General features: G+C 41.5%; 1 protein-coding gene and 1 long non-coding RNA gene across 3 annotated transcripts; both read left to right on the top strand.

Annotated features, from left to right (window-relative positions):
* The first annotated feature begins 613 nt into the window (after positions 1-613).
* LOC138962350 (uncharacterized) lies at positions 614-5,532 on the top strand. Of its 2 annotated transcripts, none has more exons than XR_011454489.1 (5): positions 614-854; positions 1,336-1,429; positions 1,728-1,808; positions 2,991-3,037; positions 3,778-5,532. It is a non-coding gene; the product is annotated as an uncharacterized lncRNA (long non-coding RNA). The 2 variants fall into 2 exon arrangements; XR_011454490.1 differs by having other exon boundaries at positions 614-858.
* A 3,190-nt stretch (positions 5,533-8,722) lies between these two features.
* On the top strand, positions 8,723-17,840 carry LOC138962349 (sialate O-acetylesterase-like). The gene is made up of 9 exons (XM_070334130.1): positions 8,723-8,863; positions 10,974-11,290; positions 12,483-12,618; positions 13,435-13,606; positions 14,135-14,226; positions 15,441-15,571; positions 16,020-16,174; positions 17,023-17,215; positions 17,483-17,840. Exons 1-9 carry the CDS (start codon positions 8,815-8,817, stop codon positions 17,726-17,728), a joined length of 1,491 nt encoding a protein of 496 aa, XP_070190231.1. The 5' UTR covers positions 8,723-8,814; the 3' UTR covers positions 17,729-17,840.
* Positions 17,841-18,628: the final 788 nt, after the last annotated feature.

Below are 18,628 nucleotides of genomic sequence, written 5' to 3'. Positions count from 1 at the left end.
CCCACGAGTACAGACTCATGCACGCGTGCGCACACACAAATACACACACACACACACACACCACACACACACTCACACACACACACGAGTACAGACTCATGCACGCGTGCGCACACACACAAAAATACACACACACACAACACACACACACACACACACACACACACACCACACACACACACAAACAGTAACACTAACACATGTGCACAAAATGAACACAAACACACACACCGCGCGAGAGAGAAAGACTACAGGGAGGCATGACGTCATGATGCATTAATTGACGTCAAAGACTTTCGACCGTGACGTATTCTTCTTACGCGAGCTTTATCCATAGACTTGGAAACTACGGAATTTCTACCCGTCCTAAGCGGCCTTGGGTGGCGTTTGCTCAAAAAATGGGGGCGCCAATTTTACCCACAGTATTTTTGTTAGTATGGTCCCAATTTTTGGTGAACTTCCATCTCCAACTGTGGCCCATTTTCGGGCACAAAGAATCCTTCTTTATCATGTATTATTCGGTATGCACATTTCTCAAATCGATTACAGTATTCACGACTTTTTTCCGTGACCTTTCGGATTTCATGGGGGCTGCCATTTTGTTCTCATCTCCTCAGTGTGTTCCGGTCTGAAACCCCAAAACAATGACGGCCGCCTTTTTCGAAATAACATTTTCAGAGATTGTACACAAAAACAACGCCCGAACGGAAAGACAGAATGTGTCTTTCGCTAGATTGCAAGTCAGGCTTTTCACTTTTCCGATGAAGACAACCGCTGAGAGTGAAGAAACGACGCTGTTCGACTTCAAAATCTCCAGTCGCAGACGACCTTCGCTTTCGCAGTACAGTCTATAGGCAGGTGCAATGTTACTCATTTTGATCAGCTCGTTTACGTATATTTTTTGCAATTAGAATGATTGGAATCAAAGCAGGTACAAGCCAATGCATTTATTTGGCGAAATCAGTACAGCAGTAAGCTAGATTTTTTCCCTTCAGTTTGTTTGCGTGACTGAATTTTGTCTTCAAGAATGTACCACTTGCTTGATTTTGATTGTTTGTTCAGCTCATTGGCACGAAATGCATCTTGCAAAATATCAATTTGTTGAATGAAAACGGAATAAGTGACGTTCTAACATTTATCTGCTTGCAAAAACAATCGCAAGGATAGATCTATCTGCTTCATTGACAGACAGATTTTCATTGAATTTAAAAAGCATGACTCGGTTTGCAGGCTCTCCGATTAGATCTATCTAGTGTTTGTGTTCTTAGATTTATTGGCCATGTGGGCTGTTTACGATCATAACACAGTGTTGGTTTGTGCTGGTGCAATCTGCAGATCAAAGGGGATTGACCACATGGTGATGCAGTGATCAATGCAACTTGTGTTCACCACTCAATGCCTTCTACCAATCTCAATGGCAAAACGAAAGGTACAGTAACATGCTTGTGATTTCACATTATGTAATGTCTCTGGCGATCAACATAGTTTTTAACTCTAGTCTAACTGATCATGCTTATTACTATTAGTATTCAATTACATACGATATATTCTCCGCCCCAGCTCCACCCTCACCCCATAGCACTGCCAATCAGCCTCTACACTACAGTCCAACAACTACACCTCTAAAAGCCCCCCCTAACATATGGTCATAGGGAGTGCTCTAATTGTTCCAGAACATACCCGACCACACTCATACACAGGGTACTGACAAAGGAACTTTTTTTCAGTCTCCATCAGGGCTGTCACCTAATATATGCAGACAGGTGTAACGGACGTTTTAGCAGCCACTGTACCACACATGTCATAAGGTAAATATAGGTATGTTAGTATATTTACAAACTGTTCACTCTGTTGGTTTTTCTTGCAGCATTTATTCAGAAACTCTGTAAATTGTGGCAATTACATATGCAGACGTTCAACTTATTATTGAAGAAATAGAATCAAAATTGGTTTATTAAGTATTTGAATTTTGATCATGTGATCAGAGAAACAGTTTCTTGAACAGCTAAGCTACAAGTGAAGTACAAGGACAACAACATAAACAGGTGACTGGAGACTCAGGCATTGTTTTTTTTTTAAATATGCACAGCAATGTTTACTCAGTACTGGGGGGGGGGGGGTGTGGATTTAAAGTGTTCTTTTGGCTTCCAGAGAGGTGCTACGCCTGTTAAGATGGAAATGAAATAGAATAGTTGATGGTAAGGGTTATCACAAAACAGCAAGGATAATGTTGCATGCCTGTATTTTCAGTTTGAGTTTAAAAAAAAATTAAATACTAGTTTTCTGATTAGCTATAATTCACGTGAGAATATTATAAGATGCTACCTTTTTTAATTTTTTTTTTATAAGATTAGCTCATTGAGTCTGACAGGAACATAATTGAGGAATGCTTATAATTTCTTGGCCAGCTAAAAAAAAATTAAAACCCTTGAAATGAAGTTTACGCAGGTTAGATGTGAGGATATCTTAATTGGGATAATGCATTTACCAGTAATTACAACGAGAGATTTACTTAGAAAAACTGAAGTCATTCATAAACAATAATTATGATTACAATCACAGAGTAAGGGGAAACATGGCCTTTGGTCTGGAACAGTAGCTGGAATGGTCTACTTGTCAAACCTGCCTGAATGTGCTTTTTTATTTTTGTATACCTAGTGTGAACGACGTTTAGGTATTTGCAGACTAATTATTGTATTGCTGTTGTTTGTTTGTGAGTTATGTTATGGTGTGTCCTAAATTGGTCGGAATTTGTTGTGTAACAGTATGTTCTCATTTGTAATTTGTTTCTCCATGACCCCAGAGGAACAGACTTCATATTAAAACCTTGAGACCCTGAAAATACTTGCATACTAAATTTTTTTTTTTTATTGGGGATAGGCAAGCTCTTGAATTCTTCAAGCCTTGAGAAACTTTCCAGTCTGATATACATGTACCAGAAAAAAGTGTGATCCTAACAATAACATGAATACTTAATTCAATATGTGCAGGAGCTACTTCGGCAGACCCATATGGCTAGTATCACAATGCAGGGAAGGTGAGTTCATTGATTTATGTTTTTTCCACCTTTTCTGTGTTTGATGTCAGCCGTGATTACCCAATGAGAACTTCAAAACATGTTGCTGACTTGCGAAAACCCAACCATCACATCTGATGTAGTTGTGTAGCCCATCTAGAGGATAGAACATCTAATTTCGTGATAGCATAGCAATGCTGTGTACCTGACTAAATCTCTGCACATCACAGTGAAGTCTTACTTTATGATCATATGATTCAATACCCCCCCCCCCCCCCCCCCCGACTAAACAACGAAGAGCAGGCACTACACACTCACATAACTACCAACTCCACAATGTCATTTCAGAATCAAGCAATCAGGAGAATGAAAGGATTCACCAGTGCTCCGCCACTCGGTTGGATAGCCATCACTATGCACAACAAAATCCATTATTGAGGGTCTCTTGGTCGTTTCTGAAGCTAGGGCTTGGAAGCTCACATACAAATATTCCTAAGAAAAATCCTTGTCCTTGAGTAAGATTCCCAGTGAATGGGGCCGAAAACAACAAAAATGAATACTATTTTTTTTTTAAATCAAAACATTGTTAAATTTGTTATCTTACTCATTGTGAAAGTCTGACCAAATCTGCGACATTGAGGCAAACAAGTTGGGGTGGGCCTTTAACTAAATACTCTGAAACCAGCAGCTGCTTTAAGTAATTGTATGTGTGTTGTCATTATGTACTGCTTGCACTAAATGCATTTTCTTTATCTCCTCAGAATCGAGCCACCCAGAGAAAGACCATTGACATGCAGGGCGCATAGTAAAACATATAGAATTATGGCGTGCAAGTCGGTCGACAGGTGCCAGCCATTATCATCATAACAAGCAATGCAGATCATAGTTCCTTATGTTTTATGTTGTGCACAAGTCCCTAGATCTGCTTTAATTTTAATGTAGAATTTCATTATCAGATAATTTGAAACATTTTGTTTAATTAAATTGTAAATACGTCCAAGTCAATTTGCAGCATTTTTTCTTTATTGTTCTTCTATATACCCTTAAAACTAACACATAGTAAAAACAAGAAATGTTTGTTCAAGGGAGATCATCTAAAGCTTTTTTTTTTAAATCTGTAAAATTGCATAGTGACATCCTCCAAAAATAAAATGTCTTAAGAATAAAGGTATCTACACGGGTTGTCTACCTATTTCTTATATTTTTTTTAATAAGTTTTATTCAAGGGAGGCAATAAAAAATATTTACAAAAATGTGTCCAATTGTGTGCTTACAAATATTAACATTTCTTGTAGCCCCAAGAAGTGTGTTTTGTCTTGTAACTATTGTGATTTGAGAGCTTTAGCACTGAATGCTTTGCATCCTAGTGTGAATAGCATTGTAAAGCTTGCCTCTTGCTAATTTAGAGCAGTAGAATAGAAAGCAGCCTATTCCACAATCTTCTTTCATATTCTGTGCATACTCCTTGACAAGAGAACCACGAGATTTGTTTTTATTCCGATGTTGCCTTTTCTATTCAATTAAATACTTAAATCCTTCGTGCAACACAAACCTTTTTTGTGTTGGTTTGTTTGTTTATTTCTATATTTTGTAAGTATAGACCGTACTAGAGACCAGTCTTTCACCGCCGTATGATTGATCTGGAAATCTCCGCTAAGCAGTTCAATAACATAATTAGTACATGGCTAAAGCATTTTTGCTACTCCACTCAAAATATGTCTAACTACGCACTCGTACTCTCTCCCTAACATAACACTTGTTCATGCAAAATTGTTTGCGGATCAGTAAAATTTGCGTGAAATATTGAATTGCGAATTTTTTTTAATTTTTGTTGTTGAAAATTACGTAATCTTCAAAATAGATGAGTGTTTACTGAAGCGATAAACTATTTATACAAGTTAATAAGAATGGTTTGTAAGATCAAATACAAACCAGCAATACAACTGCTGTCGATAGATTACCCCCCTTGACTTCTCTGTCTGTTGGGTCAAACTACGCCAGACATTTCTCTTCTAGTGGCTCCATAGCATGAGATACAGGCTCCGAGGCAGAAACTGCTTCGTTCTGAACTTGAATACATCGGTTCCTCTCAGTTACATAGTCTTTTAATTCCTTCTGTCGTTTCAATGCAACAGGTAATCAAGCCTGTGAGTGTTGCATACTGTGTCAAGTTCTGGTGTATTAGCGATCGAAAACTGAGTTTACGAGGTAGTTGCAGAATCGATGTTTGTACGTACCTTTCTGGTCAGTTATCAGCAGATAAAAATTAAAAACAAATGACATGTATGCAACATAAGAGGCTAAAAGGCTAAGAAACTTGATGCCTCATCTGTCTCGGTTGCTAGTCTTCATCGTTCATACTCATAGCATATAGCAATACCATTTGTTGTGTAGAATCAATATGTTATTTTTTTCTGAAATAAAATATTCACGAAGAGGGTTCGATTCTGATCGAGTGAATATATGTGTCAAAAGCTGAATAAAACAATGCGTTTGTCTTTGACTGGTGAAGTAGAGCTGAAGCTTTTTGTGCTGGATGTAAGCTTAGTTGGTTTTATCACACACACACACACACAACCCTGATGTTTGTCAAAAATGTTGCATGTTCCTGCTTCACAAATGCCTGCACAAAAGCACACGGATGTACACGTACCTACCTACATACCCGTGCAAACAATCTACCACTGCAACACCACAGCCCCACACATTTATCCAAAAGTTGTCTGAATATCAATACTGGCAATCTTGGTATTGAACGGGGAACTCTACTTTCATGGCGTATGTGGTCTAGGTTTCGTTTTATACATGCTAAACCACCCTTACAAAATAAAAAGCCACACATCGTGTAAGCTAATCGACTAAGCAAAAACCAGACACGCGAACAAACAAAAAACGAATACTTTGATTTTCAACAAACTTAATAACAGATTTAGGTAAATAATTATGCCATGCAAGGAACATTTCTATTGAATTCGGTCGATGCTTAGATCTAGAAAAACACCAGCTCACTTTATGGGGATTTGAATAGTGCTGTTTCATGAGTTCCAGATCTAGACTGACAAGGTAGTAGAACATTTATTTTTAGCTTGCAAAATTGAACTTGCCCTGCAGTCACCTTAAGTCGAACTGCTTTCCCTGCCACCGGGTGCAGCAGTTTGGCGGGGGGAGGGCCATAGAGTCGGCAAACTGGGAGTGGAACTTGACGAAATGTCACCTAGGGCCTAGTACGATAGCTTCTCTTCGGATTGACGTACAAACAGCGTCAGGGCCGCTTCAAACTTACATACGGATTACGATTCCTATCCCCAGTTTCTCATGTGGTAACCACTGGCTATTTGTCAGATGTGTCATTCTCCCACATTTGAACGATGCTGTAGTGCGAGCCGGTCAAAATGCCGCCCTTTAGTTGTCAAACCACGTTCTCTTTTTCCGCACAAACTGTTTTGCGTTCCGGACCGGAACACACTGAGGAGATGATCATTGACTATTTCTGATTGGACAATGATGCCAACGCCCACATGACCCTAGCTACAATGTCAAGGTCGGAAAGTCGTGAATAGCGTTCACGGGATACCTCCAGCTTCGCTGGGATAACGAAGATCATTTCTCGTGCTGAGGGGAGCTGATTTAGTTAATATCTTTCTTCTTTTTTGGTTACACCTAAATGTTATTAGTTTCAGGTAGGAAGACCTCTATATAAACTGATACAAAAACAAAATTGGTCAAGAATAGCCAAACTGGTTGCAAGGACGTGAGAAACCAAAGACCGACCATGTTTCTTTATTTCTAAGTTGTTATTTTATTTAGATAGAAGAAAGCAGAGTGGATTTTTCGAGACAAATGGCGTTCTTGTTTAGTCTTGCATCTTGATATCTTGCTCTGTGTGGTAGCTCCTTATACCCCCATTCCACACAACCGTTCTAGGTCCCGTTCCCGTACTGACCAAGGACGGCTGCCACAATAATGGAACGCTGCGCAAACGGCCGTTTTTGGCATCTTTGAGCAGCGTCTGACCATAGTGGGAACGGAAGCTAGAACGGATGTGTGGAATGTGGGTATGACAACTCAGTGTGTGAGAGCGCTACCGTTGCGTTACCGTTGTTTTAAGTTCCTTTAACGATCCAAGCGTTCCGTTACCGATGGGTTAAGGTTCCATTACCGTTCATTCTGATCGGGAGGGGAACGGCTAAAATGTTGAACATGCAGCCCAAACTCAACCGTCTCTACCGACCCTACCGTTCAAAGCAGTTCCCTTAACGATCATTTACGTTCCGTTGCGGTTCCCTCCCGTGCCCGCACCGTTCCTTGGTCGGTACGGGAACGGGACCTAGAACGGGTGTGTGGAATGGGGGTATTTGGTTGATGACATCTTGAACACTGACTGGAAAAGTGTGTATATAAACACACACACACACACACACACACACACACACACACACACACACATATATATATATATATATATATTACCCCCCATATATATATATATCAAAACGAGTGTCTACTAGACAGAAAAGTCACACACACACACACACACACACACAAACACAAAGGACAGTCACACTACGTTTTTCTCGTGCATATCAAACCGAGTGACGGACTGACCTAAATCCTTCAAGCAAACAAACACTGGCAGACCCTTGTTGCACTATAGCTTTTGGACAAGCTAAGGCACAAGACACCGGTTTGAAGAAATTAAAAAACAACAGTGTCTTTACCCCCCATTTATGTTCAAGAACAGGTTTTATAAAGATAACAAAACATGTGTCTGCTGCATGTGTTACGTTTAATCTTGCTGCCAAAAATACTCTGGAAAGAAAAAGGAAAAAAAGTTCCTCTTCTGTAATGCACCGAGTTTAATATTGGTGACTTTGCCTCTGAACTTTACTGAATAACAAGTTTAGTTTTTCACTTATTGCAAGGAGGTCTTTCTAGCGCAGTGGTTAGCGAACTGCGGTTCGAGTCGTTAGGTCGTAGGTTCGAGCCCTGTCAGCGCGGTATTTAAAAAAAAATTGTTTAACTTTGTTTCATTTTTTTTACTCTCCTTTCTTTTGTTTTATTTTACTCTATATTCATTTTTATTCCAACGCGGCAGGGTGTGACAAATATGACTAAACCGTTTCATGTAGACTTTCACATCGCTGAAACAGGCCAAAGCAAAGTGGACCACACGACCGTGTGTGTGTGTGTGTGTGTGTGTGTGTGTGTGTGTGTGTGTGTGGTGTGTGTGTGTTTATATGTGTGTGTGGTGTGTGTGTGTGTGTGTGTTTAAGTTTCTTTTCAAATTGTGAAACACAGCAACTTGGGCAAAAGTAGCTGACCATGCGAACAGCTACCGAATTCTTATCGCCAAAAAAAAAAAATCTGATAAGACAATAGTCTGAATAGAACAGAATGACCTTGGTTACAGGATCCAACATTTGTACTGTCGGTATTCTCCGGCGTACAGCGAATCCCCGTTTTAAGGACCGCCCGAATTAAGACTTCCTCCCCTTTTCAGACCAAGCATTTTCAGATTTTCTGATTACAACCTCCGAAAATGTACTTCCATTTTGAGACTCCCTCCTTTCAAAGCTTTTTTTTCAGATTTTTCGAGGTTTTCAAAGGAGGGTTCCACTGTACTGGCTATATCTGGGACAAAAAGAAGCCGGTCGAGGTACTTAAAACGGCAGACATATACTTGCTGATCATTCTGAAACTCAAAAATCTAATGTGACCAAAACGAGGGTTGGTTGGAGAACCAGACGACTGACGAACATCATTTCATTCGGCGGAAAAGTGTTGCTAAACATCTGAAAATGGCGGCCTTGGTGTTCCTGGCATGTGTGGGAATAATCTTTGGGCACGGTAAGCGACAGTATTCTTACCTTACTTGCTTTATGTATTCGTCTTCGCAGAACACGGGGCTGTGGATGAGGCTGCCACCAGAGCCCACCACTAGGTCGGTCTGCAGAAAGTCTTTCAAGATAGCAACAGGTCCGTCTCTGCTCCCTCTTTTCACTCTCGAAATATTCTGTTAATTGAATTGATCCTTCATGTTGCAGAAAAGATCGTTGGATTTTTTCATGATTTCATTTTTACAAACATTGCGACAGATCAGACATTTTTTATTTCAGGTTTTTGTCCGGGCTTCCTATCTTAGCTTGCTTACATTCTTTATTTTATTCAGCCGATTTTCTCAAATTCGTGTCTTATCTAATTCATCTTATTCTTTTGATTTGTTGGTAAAAAAAACAAAAACATTTATATTCTGGATCATTGTTACGACGTGAGGCTCTCTCGGAGAATGCAAAGGTATATCATTCGATGAATCGCACGTCACGTATGAATCAAGCAAACAAGCACACAACCAACCAACGAACCAAATACATTTCACGTCAAGTTTGAACAATTTCTTTTTAAAGAAGGATGCTCCGACCCAGAAAAGACAGACATAGAGATAGGGGGAGAGAGAGATGGAGAGATAGACAGACAGACACATAGACCGACAGACAGACAGACAGACAGGCAAACAGACAGACAAAGAAAGACAAGGCAGTACAAGAAACAATCCTTACTAACGATTGTAATAGATTTTAACAAGTATGCATGCTTGTTTCTTCTCTACCCATCGCCCTAATAAAGTTCACCTACTAGAGAAAAAAACACATCAAGAATTATTTTAAAATTACAAATATAGTATCATGTTCCAGAAATCAGATAAGTGCGCTCCACATCCGAATTAGATTCTCCATTCAGATTACAAGGCCGGTCAGATAAACAACAAGTCGCGTAAGGCGAAAATACAACATTTAGTCAAGCTCAGTCGAACTCACAGAATGAAACTGAACGCATTGCATTATTTCCGCAAGACCGAACACTCGTACACCGCTCGTGGCAAAGGCTGTGAAATTAACAATCCAGAAAAGCGCGGTAGCAGTTGCGCTGAGGAGGATAGCACGCTTTTCTATGTCTCTATTCTTTTTAACTCTCTGAACGTGTTTTTAATCCAAACATATCATATCTATATGTTTTTGGAATCAAGAACGGACAAGGAATAAGATGAAATTGTTTTTAAACCGATTTCAGAAATTTAATTTTAATAATAATTTTTATATTTTTAATTTTCAGAGCTTGTTTTTAATCCGAATATAACATATTTATATGTTTTTGGAATCAGAAAATAATGAAAAATACGATAAACGTAATTTTGGATCGTTTTATACAAAATAATTTTTTAATTACAATTTTCAGATTTTTAATGACCAAAGTCATTGATTAATTTTTAAGCCTCCAAGCTGAAATGCAATACCAAAGTCCGGCCTTTGTCGAAGATTGCATGGCCAAAATGTCAATCAATTTGATTGAAAAATGAGGGTGTGGCAGTGCCGCCTCAACTTTTACAAAATGCCGGATATGACGTCATCAAAGACATTTATCGAAAAAATTAAAAACATATCTGGGGATATCATACCCAGGAACTCTCATGAAAAAATTTCATAAAGATCGGTCCAGTAGTTTACTCTGAATCGCTCTACACACACACACACACACACACACACACACACACACACACACACACACACACACACACACACACACACACACACACACACACACACATACACCACGACCTTCGTCTCGATTCCCCCCTCCATATTAAAACATTTAGTCAAAACTTGACTAAATGTAAAAAGGATATTGACTGAAGCAAAATACTATCACAATTGTTAATGAAAGCATACAGACGTATCGAATAATCTTGTTTTGAATCTCACTCGATGTTAACAAATCATTTAAACATAACATAACGTCGTGAGAGACGCACACAGAAACATCGACAGAGAGACAGAGACATGGTCAAACAGACAGTCACTGAAACCGAGAGAGATGCACACACACACAAACACGCCTGTGAATCCCTCTGAGCACGTACATGCTTCTGCTTCAGGCTGAGACTCAATAATTATGTCTCCAGCCGATGGAGCTCTCAAGCTGGCCAGCTACTACAGTGACCACATGGTTCTACAACGAGGACCGCAGCAAGCCGTCCTGTGGGGCACTGCAGACACAGAGGGCGACACCGTCACCGCTCAGGTCATAGGTCAGGGGTCAGCTGCCACTTCCAAAGTTCAGAACGGAAAATGGAAACTCAAGTTACCCGCCATTACAAATCCAGGTCCTTTCACTGTTGACGTCAAGTCCCGTGACGGTCACGTGACGCTGCATGATGTTTTGTTCGGGGATGTGTGGTTGTGTTCTGGGCAGAGCAACATGGAGTTTGAGATGAAGAAGGTATTGTTTTGTTTAAATGTTGTTCGTTGCAATATCCCGATTAAGCCCCGTGTCAGGTTCATCGTAACACTAAGTAAATCTCAATTATTCGTTCTTGTTTTAGTATGTGACGTCGTTTCCACGGGACTAAGAATAAAGTATACCGTTATTTACATTTGTGCAATGAGTAAAAGTGTGAATGTCTTCGTCTTTGCTTTATAGAATGTGTACACGTCTGTCTGTAGATAGACTTGCTGACACGTGAAAGCCTTCGTTGTTATTCGGACGAGCACGTGCGTGCTAATGAGTAAGAGTGTGAATGTCTTTGTCCCTTTTGTTTGTTTGTTTGTTTGTTTGTTTGTTTGTTTGTTTGCTTAACGCCCAGCCTACCACGAAGGGCCATATCAGGGCGGTGCTGCTTTTAACAAGAACATCATTTATTCTTCAGGCCTCTAGCCCCTAGAATAGGGTCGTTACAAACAAAAATACAAGTCAAAAGTACATACAGCGGCAAAGCAACACGAAGATACAAAACTAAACACATACAGCGGCAAAGCAACAAAGATACAAAACTAAACGTACACGGTAAAGTAATACAGTCACAATCAGTCGTCTTGAGCTATGTTTTCAGTAAACTCCAGGCGGGTTTTTAGAGCAATAAACAAGTAAATGCTTAATCTACGAATATCAGATGATGAGCCGTTGCGGAGAATATTCACAAAATTTAATGAGTTATAGCTTGCTTTGACAGATAACGTGCGCCACACACAAGACAGAAGTCACAGCACAGGCTTCATGTCTCACCCAGTCACATTATTCTGACACCGGACCAACCAGTCATAGCACAAACCCCATAATGCCAGACGCCAGGCGGAGCAGCCACTAGATTGCCAATTTTACAGTCTTAGGTATGACCCGGCCGGGGTTCGAACCCACGACCTCCCGATCACGGGGCGGACGCCTTACCATACTAGGCCAACCGTGCCGGTATGTCTTTGTCCCTGCTTTATAGAATGAACTACAAATGAACATAAAAATACCTCTTGTGAGTCATCTTGTATGCAGAGTCTCAAGATGGTTTACAACTGGAACCTGAATTTGCACTCACAGAGTTTCAACTTGACTCGCTATACATGCCTCTTATTTGGGATCAGTTCCAGCATAGAGATCCAGGTATGGTTGTCTTTCAGGACTGTCTACTGCTTTCTTTCAGGTGATGAATACCAGCACAGAGATTCCAAAGGGCGTGACGTTGAAGACGATTCGCTACATGAAAACTCAGCGGGCCAAGTCGAACACACCCGTCGAGGATCTTCAGATTGGACAACCGTGGACAGTACCCACTGAAGGTCAGTCTAAGATCAGTTTTATCACTTGACTTTGTTGGAAAGGGTGGAGATGGAAAAGAAGAAAAGAGAGAGAGAAAGACGAAGAGAAGAACGAGAAAGACGAAGAGAAGAACGAGAGGAGAAAACTAATAAGAATGAAGCAACAAATGAAGGGGGGGGGGGGGGAGGGAAGTAGTGAAAAAGTCGAGGAGGAGGAAGACGGGGGGAAGGAAAGTAACGGAAAAAAGAGGTGTTGGAGGAAGACGAGAAGAAGGAAGTAGAGAGGAGGTACAGTAGGAAAGGAGACGTTAGTGGAGAGGGGGGTGGAGAGTCGGAGGATGGAGGAAAAATGACTTCGACGGCAGAACAAAATTACAAAACAGGATATATGTTAACCTAGGTGGTGGGTTCAAGTGCTAGTCTTTCGGATGAGACGAAAAACCGAGGTCCCTTCGTGTACACTACATTGGGGTGTGCACTTTAAAGATCCCACGATTGACAAAAGGGTCTTTCCTGGCAAAATTGTATAGGCATAGATAAAAATGTCCACCAAAATACCCGTGTGACTTGGAATAATAGGCCGTGAAAAGTAGGATATGCGCCAAAATGGCTGCGATCTGCTGGTCGATGTGAATGCGTGACGTATTGTGTAAAAAATATTCCATCTCACACGGCATAAATAAATCCCTGCGCCTTGAATATGCACGCGATATAAATTGCATAAAAATAAGAATAAAAAAAATCCCTGCGCTTAGAACTGAACCCACGGAATACGCGCGATATAAGCCTCATATTGATTGATTGATATGTCTCCTTTACACTCTTCCTCTTTTGCAGCCACACTAAAAGAATTCTCAGCGGTATGTTACCTGTACGCGGAGTACCTGCAATCTCACCTGAACTACCCGATAGGACTGATCGGTTCTTACTGGGGTGGCACACCCATCGAAGCCTGGTCGCCTCCTGAAGCCACCCGTTCCTGTCCAGTCGTTACTCACGGCACCGAACCGTTCGTAAATTATGTATTTGAAACATTTTCATGTTCGATCATTTTTGACCGTTTCACATGGGTTAAGACGCTTAGCGCCGTTTCTACCTGACCTCTTACTGCGCTGGCACATCCAACGAAGCGTGGTTCCCTCTTGAAGTCATTTGCTCGTGTCCTGTCGTCACACACGGTTTCGCGTTTGTGGCAATGTCTCTTTCTATCACTGTAATGTGCCGTCTCTAACGAGAAGACACTGAAAAGTGGACATCCTTAGTCTAAAACATTTTCTCTGAACGGACATCTCTTCGATTGGTGCTCATTTTGTCTTACCAATCAGCTGTGATGTGAGATCTCTGACTGGGGATCCTTCCGACTAGTAGAGATTATTCCCTAGACTAAAACATTCTTATCATGAAAGGACATCTTTCAGATTGAGACATATTAGGTTGATTTTAGTGGTGTAATTCCGAAGGACAAAAACACTAAAAGAGACATCCCCAGTTTGAACATGTGGTATTTTCTCGTAGAAAGTTTCTTTTTGTCTTGCAGGGATTGCTGCCCTCATGGCCCTCACATTCTGTGGAACGCCAAGATATATGCGCTTCGGGCCATGACCATATATGGAGCCGTCTGGTATCAGGGTAGGACATCATGTGTTCATTTTCAAAACCATGCAAACCATTGCAGCCTACACCCTAGGTTTGGGCTCCTCAATAGACGAATTCCGAAAGTAACTCTGTCGGGTTTTTATGTGTTGTGAACGAGTGAATATTTCCGAACATCGTCTGCTGAAAGTGAGCTCCGTATGATTTGTTTGTTTGTTTAACGCCCAGCCGACCACGAAGGGCCATATCAGGGCGGTGCTGCTTTGACATATAACGTGCGCCACACACAAGACAGAAGTCGCAGCACAGGCTTCATATCTCACCCAGTCACATTATTCTGACACCGGACCAACCAGTCCTAGCACTAACCCCATAATGCCAGACGCCAGGCGGAGCAGCCACTAGATTGCCAATTTTAAAGTCTTAGGTATGACCCGGCCGGGGTTCGAACCCACGACCTCCCGCTCACTGGGCGGACGCCTTACCACTAGGCCAACCGTGCCGGTCCTCCGTATGATAATGCCTGTGGATTAAAAGTAGGTCACTGAGGTTTGTTAATCGATAAGAAGACGACAAAACTCCACCTTCAACAGAACACATCTAGCACATTATATGGCAACAACCTTTATCAGTCAAAAGTTTTAAAGCAATTCAAGAAAAATAATTTGGGTTCACAAAATTACCAAACCTAATCAAAGATATACAAACGAAGATAGATTTAAAAACGAAATAACAATGGCAGGGCGAATTAGACAGCAACAATGATACAAACAAACAAACAAACAAAAACAAACAAAGGCACACAAACAAGCGAATGAGCAAACAATGAAAAAACACTCATACTGCAACAACTCACGGAAAATATGCATGTTTTTGCACTTTATACTTCGACGCCCTGCAGCAGTATTTCGTCCAAAGAAAACGCTTAGATTTGCGGACAAGGCCATCATAATCGGGGTGAATTAAAGAGACCATAATTTTCAAGTTTATATATTTCAAAGTTATGAACCGGTTTAAACTACTTTTACATCCCGAAGATCTTTTTCAGTATATTCAACAAAGAGGTGACATCGTTGGAAAAAAATGTTCCGGTGTGTAAATAAAAAAACAAAGTTTCATATATGGCGTTTTCTCTTCTGACGAACCTGGTTAAACGAACTACTACGACAATGAAGGGTAGACCTGCAAGGAGAGTGTTATATATCATATCTTTGAAAAGTTAATTCGAGTTTTCACTTTTGCGGAGCCAGGTGAAACCAACGCGGACCACACAACAGAGTATAACTGCCAGCAGAAAGCCATGATCAGGGAGTGGAGAGCTCAGTTCAACAGGGAATCCATGGGACAAACACGAGCTGATTTCCCCTTTGGTTATGTTCAGGTATGAGCCGTCTGCTGCGTGTCTCCTTTCTTTTGCTTTGGAACTGCAGCGTCTATCAAATCCTGCTGAAAAAAGGGCTACACAGATCTTTGTGTTATAACTTACTTACAGTCCGTTGGGCCTGTTGGCATGCTTGTGTCATATAGACTGTGATAAATAAATGGCTCTTGACTAGATGAATCGATTTGTTTGTTTCTTTGTTTGTTTCTTTCTGTCTTTCTTTTTTTTTATTTTTGTTTGTTTTTTACTTTCATTTTACTTTTGGTCTTTGTGCATCCCTCTTTCTAAGCTGGTAAGCTGTTTGTTCGCTTCTTAAGATTTTTGTTTTTTTGTTTTTCCGCAGCTTGATAACCACTACTTGATCTTAACGTCACAAGTCTTTGTGAAAAAATCTCCCTTTACATTCCCCTCCCCTTATTACAAGATGTTGCAACCGATCATTTTCCAGCTGGGAGCCATTGATGACAAGGGCTACGTGGGAGGCTTCCCGGCACTGCGCTGGTCCCAGACAGCCAACCACGGCTACAGCCCCAACAGCGACCAGCACAACGTCTTCATGGCCGTGGCCATGGATCTCCCCGACTTCACGTCTCCCCATGGCGCGTGAGAATGTAGAAGAAAAGTATACATGTTTAACAGGCGTAGCCGTGTCGAGCTATGGTACCTAAATTCCCTAAATTCCTCTATTCACCTGTGTGAGAGTAGATACTCCACACAAAAACAATACCGTGTTTGTTTGTTGTTGTTGGTTGAGTTGGGTTTTTTTCTCACTTCTTGCTGACATTTAATGAGTTTAAAAAAAGCGGGTGGGGGGAGGGGGAGGGGGCTGCTTTCAAACAGGAGGGGCTTTGTGGTTTTCAATCCATAAGATCCATAGAAAAGAAACACTAGGTTATTCTTGTGACCGTTTTAATGTTTACAACGTCTTTGGGTCAGGTATCGTTGCGTTTCTAATGCGGAAATGGAGACCATGAGCGAAATCTCTTTTTACAAGTATCCACAGGAATTAAGTATGTCCAGGGCCGGATCTGGGGGGGGGGGGGTTCCTGGGGTTCCGTACCCCCCCCCCCCCCCCTGGCCATCCAATGTACCTCTCAGAGAAGAAAAAATGTGGACTTTGGACCCCTGCCTTCAGTTGGAACCCCCCCCCCCCCCTCAAGAGAACTTGGTCCGGCCCTGATGTCTGTCGTTTTAACCCTTGGAAAGACCTTGGAATATGCTGAAGAAAACCAACAAAATAAGAAGGGCCATATGGTATATATTTGAGAAGAGAATAAAAGGAAAAAATGTGATGTATTTTAAGATCATCATCTAAAAAAGAATATCTAAAGGATATCCTGAGTGTGAAAAAAGCCTTAATAGGAGTATGGTATTTTATGAGAAAAAGCATCATTGTAAATTGTCCCTATATGGGCCGTAAGTATTGAGCTGTTCGTTATCATCTGTCTTAGCATCCACCCTCGCTACAAGCAGGAGGTAGCCCAGCGGTTAGTGATGAGTGCCCTGAACGTGGCGTACGGCCACAAGGGGGTCAAATTCCAGGGGCCTTTCCCTACCAAGATCTTAACCTCTGGGAACACCCTGACCATTGAGTTCGACGCCGGTTCTGCTCAACTGGACATTCGCAACACTCATGGTTTTGAGGTGTGTATATATTTTTATGTTGTGTTTTAGCAATAGCGCGCTTATCACAATTAAAGTTCTGGTGTGTGCCGTTCCTGGTTAAAACTTCATGACTGATGTGATGATCCAGAGAATAATGATATTGCTGATGCTCTTGATGTTGCTGATTCTGATGAAGACGATGATGACGATGTTGACGTTGATGATGATAATGATGCTGCTGATGATGATGATGATGATGATGATGATGACCTTGACCATTATAGCTGTCTTTAAACTCTCCATCAGATCTGCTGTAGCGGCGGCTGCAACATGTTCAACAACGCAGTAGCCGCGCCCATCACAGCACACAGCCAGTCCAGCGTGACAGTGGACAGCAGCGGGTGTGGGTCGCAGCACGTGCAGGTCGTGCGTTACGCGTGGAGGACCAGCCCCTGTCACCTGCTGCAGTGCGCTGTCTACGACTCCATCACCGGCCTCCCCGCGCCCACCTTCTACCTCACCGTGCCTGAAGGAGGAGGGCTCATTGGCTGAGAGGGGAGGCATTTTACATAGATGTCACTTGTCTTAGTCGTCATTGGCTGAGAAAAAAAAATGTTTTTCTGTGTTGCAAGGACAATTACCAAGAAACGTGTGTCGAAAACGTTTTTTTTTTTTTCATTGTTAAAGTTCATATTGTGTGCTTTGTTTCTGTCTTTCTGTATATCAGGATCTGTTTCCTCTCAGTCTGTCTCTTTCTCTCTCTGTCTTACACACACACACACACACACACACACACACACACACACACACACACACACACACAATACACACACACAATACACACACACACACAATACACACACACACGCACACACATGCACACACATGCACACACACACACACACACACTACACACACACTCACGCATGCATGCACCCACACGCATGCATTCACCCACACTATGTACATATTCGTGTTCAAGCCGCACCACCACCGCATGCATTCACCCACACTATGCACATATTCGTTTTCAAGCCGCACCACCACCGCATGCATTCACCCACACTATGTACATATTCGTGTTCAAGCCGCACCACCACCGCATGCATTCACCCACACATGTACATATTCGTGTTCAAGCCGCACCACCACCGCAGAAAAGAACCTTGAAATGAAATATTTCATATTCGACACAGAATCGAATCGAATTACAGAGACAATCCTTCTCGCGTCATTTGTAATGAATTATTTTCGCAACTGACACGAGGGTAAATCTGTTGAATCATTTAAGCCCCAAAAATCTATCTGTACAACAGCTATACATAACTATAGTGTTCCATCTTATTAACAGCTATTGTGTTTTCAGCGTAGCAATAGGGTCCGATATTTAGACGAGACAAGTATAATGTGACGAGTCGAATAATAGCGATTATATAGCTGTTATGACCTTGA

This window comes from Littorina saxatilis, linkage group LG3, assembly GCF_037325665.1.
Source record: "Littorina saxatilis isolate snail1 linkage group LG3, US_GU_Lsax_2.0, whole genome shotgun sequence".
NCBI lineage: Eukaryota > Metazoa > Mollusca > Gastropoda > Littorinimorpha > Littorinidae > Littorina > Littorina saxatilis.
This window is presented reverse-complemented; position numbering and strand designations above follow the sequence as displayed.